Source organism: Berghia stephanieae, unplaced genomic scaffold (assembly GCF_034508935.2).
Source record: "Berghia stephanieae isolate SIO BIC M18660-M18661 unplaced genomic scaffold, UCSD_Bste_1.3 scaffold2399, whole genome shotgun sequence".
In the NCBI taxonomy this organism is placed as follows: domain Eukaryota; kingdom Metazoa; phylum Mollusca; class Gastropoda; order Nudibranchia; family Aeolidiidae; genus Berghia; species Berghia stephanieae.
This window is the reverse complement of record NW_027623511.1, coordinates 1-5,000: the sequence shown is the minus strand read 5'-3', so window position 1 is coordinate 5,000 and position 5,000 is coordinate 1. Positions and strand designations below refer to the sequence as shown.

Here is a 5,000-nt window from a genome sequence, read left to right as displayed (position 1 = left end):
CACGACATCATAGCTGCTAGTTGTGCGCGACAAAAACCAGGATATACAGAAACTTCTTTTGGGGATGCACCATTGATCTTTAAATAACTAGGTACCTAAAAGTTACTTTCCCTGCCCAAGTGTCACAAGAATCGTGGTACACATGTCGTCTAATCAGTTATTCTTTCGTGTTGGCTCATGTTTTGGTATAATAAGCATAGGATACAGACTAAAATGAATACGAAGGGCGTGTCACAGTGTCACATCGGTATGCCATGATTATTTATATCTCCGGTCACGACAGGTGAATGGCATACACCGCCATCCCAACAATGTTTGAAAAGTCACGTTCTGAAGACAATAGGGATTCATCACGTTATTAACTAGATTCTTATACTTCAAAATACCTGCATTCTATATATATATATTTCTATATATCATATATATTTTTTAACGTTTTTTTCTCCCCATTAACCCATCAGTCATCTAAGTCAATAACGCCCTCTGATCACATTCCATGGGCTATTTGCGTCATACTCAATTCCCGTTATTGGTCAGGTTTGGAATATGATAGTTGCTGTCGATGTGTGGATGACATTCAATCTTTTTGGGTTTGTTCTTTTCAATATATTTTTTTGTTAAGCACCTACTTAGGTAGAGCCGTGGCTTCCTAAACTAAAGACCTGATACTGATCAAAAGATTGCGTCACAAAAGATGACGATCACCAAACGAAAGTAAAAATATATTTTTTTAAAATATAGCTTTTATATAGTGCAATATCCACTAAACGTGCCCAAAGCGCTTTACAGGGGGTCAACAGCAACATTTAACATGTAGGACGGGACATAGTAAAAAGTGGGTTGTTAATAAAGTACTCAAGGCAACAAATGATTCCATTGGTTTGAACTATTGATTACAACTCACAAAATTAACTTTTCCCCGTGATCGACTTCTTTTTTTAATGAGGATTTATTTTGTTTGTATCACATGCTATTTGTTGACGAAGGCTACAGTAGAGCGAGCACTGGTTTCACACGCAAAGGAACTGACCGATCCCGGGTGGAGTCGAGATTTATTCTGACACCCTCCCCTTTTCACACAGAAGTGATTAGTTAACTGGGTCTGTTAGATCTGGCGGAAGTAGCGTCCTATTAAGAAAGCTTCCATCAATTGCTATTGTCCGTTTCAGGCCATACAAACCGGGATAAACTCCGGCGCCATGGGCTTAACACCTCTGAAGAACTACTGTGTTAAAATTGTTAGTTAGTGATGCTCAGGGTCTATTTGGCTGATTGTTTTGGGTGTATGATTCTGTTGAAGAGGGGCAAACAAAATGAAATGGCCCATTACAGAAAGGAACTTTAAAAAAATATGTTTGTGTCTTTCCAATTGAGCCCTTCACGAGCCTCCATCCACGTGAAGATTATGCGTAATACAGATGGAACGAAGTTGACGCCACTTTGTTATTGTTTTTAGACAGCCATTTGGATGATTAGTTCTCATTAAATTATATCAATGTCTTTCAACTATAAAATATTATAATATGTGACTCGTGTTCAGGCTCGCAAACGTAACAAAAATAATAATCAACACACACTACAATATGTGTATACATTGTTGTGAATTGTTTATGCCTGAATTATGTGTTGAGAGCATGGCATAACTATAGATAGAATGCGCTTGGCCAAGGAGTTCACAACATTGCCATCCGGAAGTATAACGGACCAACACACAAACTCTGTGTAACCATGAACTTTTATAGTCTGGTTAATACAGTTTAGTGAGAACAACTCACAAACGCGGATGGCAAAAACAATAACAAAGGCCTGAGTGACGTCATCTGCATACTATCTATAGTACTGTAGTTACGTCATGGTTGAGAGTGTTGGTAATCTCTTGCTGGTAATCTAGCAACAACAAACAGTTGCATGACTATTTCTACTTTCCAAGAAAACTAACATGTCGCCAACGTACCAACACACAAAATTATGTGTAACCTTAAACACTATAAAAACGTTTAAGGTTACATTTAGTTTCGTGTGTTGATACGGAATCTCCGACTGGCATTGTTATGATTTTCTTAAAATTAAAAGTATACGCATGGCATCTGTAATGGTCAACACAATTTAGTGAGTACTACTTATAAAAAGGGCTGGCTAAAAACGATAACAAAGAGCTGAGTGATGTCATTTTCTTCTATCTATAACTGATATTTTCTCATAACAAATCAGTAAGACATGTGCAACATTACATCTCTTATTTTTAACATGTTTGGTTGTATTGTTAACTTCACATTATGGAGATAACAATACACACTCAAACGCATTCATAACCAGATTTAAAAAATAAGTATGATTTATGCTCATCTACATCAGATAGTCATGCAATTCCGAAAACCACTCCCTTAGATTAGCAAACTAAAGAGAGAAAAAAGTCGGAAAGAAAGAGAGAAAGAAGGTGCTTTAGACAATATTATGTGTACTGTAGCAGTTCGGATTTAACAATGTAGATCGCTGGTAGTAATGCTGGCATTACAAATTATGTTTGTGAATAACACAAACGAAACATTGCATCATTTAAATTATAATCAATAATCTGATCATTGTTGATTCTTACTCCGTTATCTTCAGGATATAAAATCATACGTTTTTCTATTTATTTAAATATCACTCTATCTGATTTAATAACGTTTATTGTCATTCTTTATTGAGGCTATAACATTATGAGGTCAGGGTGCTATCTTTACACACACAATGAAATAAAAAAAAAAACCCTTGCTCTTGAAATCGGTCATACAGCGTGTGTATTGAGTCACTCTCATTAGGCTTTTAACGAAATCGGGTCGAACGCCGAACCCGAACGCCGAACCCGAACGGATATAGCCTTCTCACGTGACCATGAACGAGATCTGGATAGTGAAGACTCTCAAGCGGTATGCAGCATCGGATCTAAGGTCACGTGATAGAGGATAGCTTGGGTTGCTGTTGGCTTGTGTTAGGGGAGGGGCAAGGTCAGTGTCATTCAATATTATATAATTGTGCATGTGGCGCTCTATACAGAGAGAAAATTATAAATTGATTACGGGGGAAGGTGGGGGGAGGGGGGGGGGGGGTGGGTTGACCCACAAACGATCGAGGTGTTGGGCTTCGGGTAGACCATGATACGAAATCAAAGAGAAAAGGCCGCTGGTACTTGGATGGTGGAAATGGTTGGGGGGGGGGGGGGTAGTGACAATCAGCATGGGATGTATATATTAACATTAATAATATAGGCAATAGATGACCAGGGATGTGTATTGTTTGTGTATTGTTTGTATATGTTTGTGTGTGTGTGTGTGTGTGTGTGGCGCGCGCGCGCGTGTGTGTGTGTGAAAGGGATTACACAAAAACACCTTTCTCTGTAGCTTCCAAATGATTACGTATACGATAAATTTGAAACCCACATTGTTTGAATCAGCTCACTAATTAATTCCTGAGCCTTGAGATGGTGACGCAACTATTACATACAAGACCTTGCAGTCGAGACGGCAGGGCTTTTGGGTTACACAACCACTATTTACCCATCGGTCAGCGGTACTCTTTGATGTATACAACACTCACCGCCTTTACGCAAAGCCGCCTGCCCATAAATCAAGAGATGGTCTCCTAACTGTTCACAAGCGAACTGTCAAACGAGCAATCGATGATTGGATAAGAATCTCAAGATCTCATATAATAAGGTAAGTTTTGGAGAGGTGATATCCCTCCACCCGTCATCGGACAGAACTTTCATTGCGTTATATCATATGAGCTCCGCCTCCTCTTTCTATTCGGGAGTGACGAGATTAGACGAGAGGACGCGAGAAAAAAAAATGGTCACGTGTTGGGCAAGTCGTTCGTTAGGCGAGCTTCGGTGTCTAACTATAACTCCGTATTCTTCCCTCGCCCTTCCTCCTCGCTACTTTCTTGCCAACGCATTGTTTGCCTTTATTTGGCGGGTCAGAGCTATATTTAGAACTAAGGGCGACTGGGGTGATTTTCTTTCTTCCTCACTCGCGGCAATTCGATTGGTCGATGTCCCTATGACGTTGGTGGGAACTTGTCGCTGATTGGCCAGAGGCTTGGAGCGATTGACGTCAGGCGTTTCAAAACAGGATATCGTTCTACGTTGAAATCATTGTAGCACGAGGCAGTCGAGGAGTAAGTACGACGAGATCCATTTCACACTTCTCGTTGCCTTTTAACTTTCAACACGTATATATTACGATATTTATAAGGACTATTAATTCACTTGGATATATACTGTTTGATATTTCTTGCGGACTATATTTATTTGAAATTAACATTCTCACAATGGCAAGTGCTGTGGAAACGCAACGACTCATATCGGTGAGTTTGGGCAAAATTGCTCGTTCAAGATCTCAGCGCGGAGGTATTAATCTTCATAAAAATCTCTTAGTCGCCTCTGTCCTCAATAAAGCAAGAACTGCCTTTATGATGGAAAACTACAATTACCAACTTTCACAACAGAAACAAGAAGTTATTTTATCTACCCCACAACCTATGCCGGTGTCGGTTTCTCCATCTCCAGTGGCCGAGAGTGGAAACAGCTTGCCGACCCACGTAGCCGAAACGTGTCCCACCACGCCAGACGCCGAAACTAGGTCAACTACGCTCGACACGCAGGTTCCGTCTGACTTGTCAATGGCGCTACGAATGCTATTTCTACTTCAGCTTCAACCATCGATAGCAAAATGAATTCCGAAATTGAATCGCATTGCGACAAAGAAAACGTTTCTCCTTCATCTGACGACAATGTTTTTATTTCTACAGCCTCAGAGCAAACTCAGCGCTGAACAGCAATGCGTGTCGGGCGAACAACACATCGAAGCAGCAAATCAACTTTCTCACGATGCGCAGTTGGCGGGTTCTTCCACCGTGTGTCAAAACAACACATCTTCTTACATCACACTTTTACCTTGTAAACAACAACAGTCCTCAGCTACCAAACTTGTGCAGGGTGTTTTGAAGAGGAGACGTGT

At 40.3% G+C, this 5,000-nt stretch overlaps 1 protein-coding gene across 1 annotated transcript; it reads left to right on the top strand.

Annotated features, from left to right (window-relative positions):
- The first annotated feature begins 4,175 nt into the window (after positions 1-4,175).
- Positions 4,176-4,959, top strand: LOC144961387 (uncharacterized). The gene has a single exon (XM_078894606.1). The coding sequence runs from the start codon at positions 4,312-4,314 to the stop codon at positions 4,714-4,716; it is 405 nt and encodes a 134-aa protein (XP_078750732.1). The 5' UTR covers positions 4,176-4,311; the 3' UTR covers positions 4,717-4,959.
- The last annotated feature ends 41 nt before the right edge of the window (positions 4,960-5,000 follow it).

Excerpts from the sequence above, each read along its gene's own strand:
- LOC144961387 (XM_078894606.1), top strand. The coding sequence starts at position 4,312 with ATGGCAAGTGCTGTGGAAACGCAACGACTCATATCGGTGAGTTTGGGC.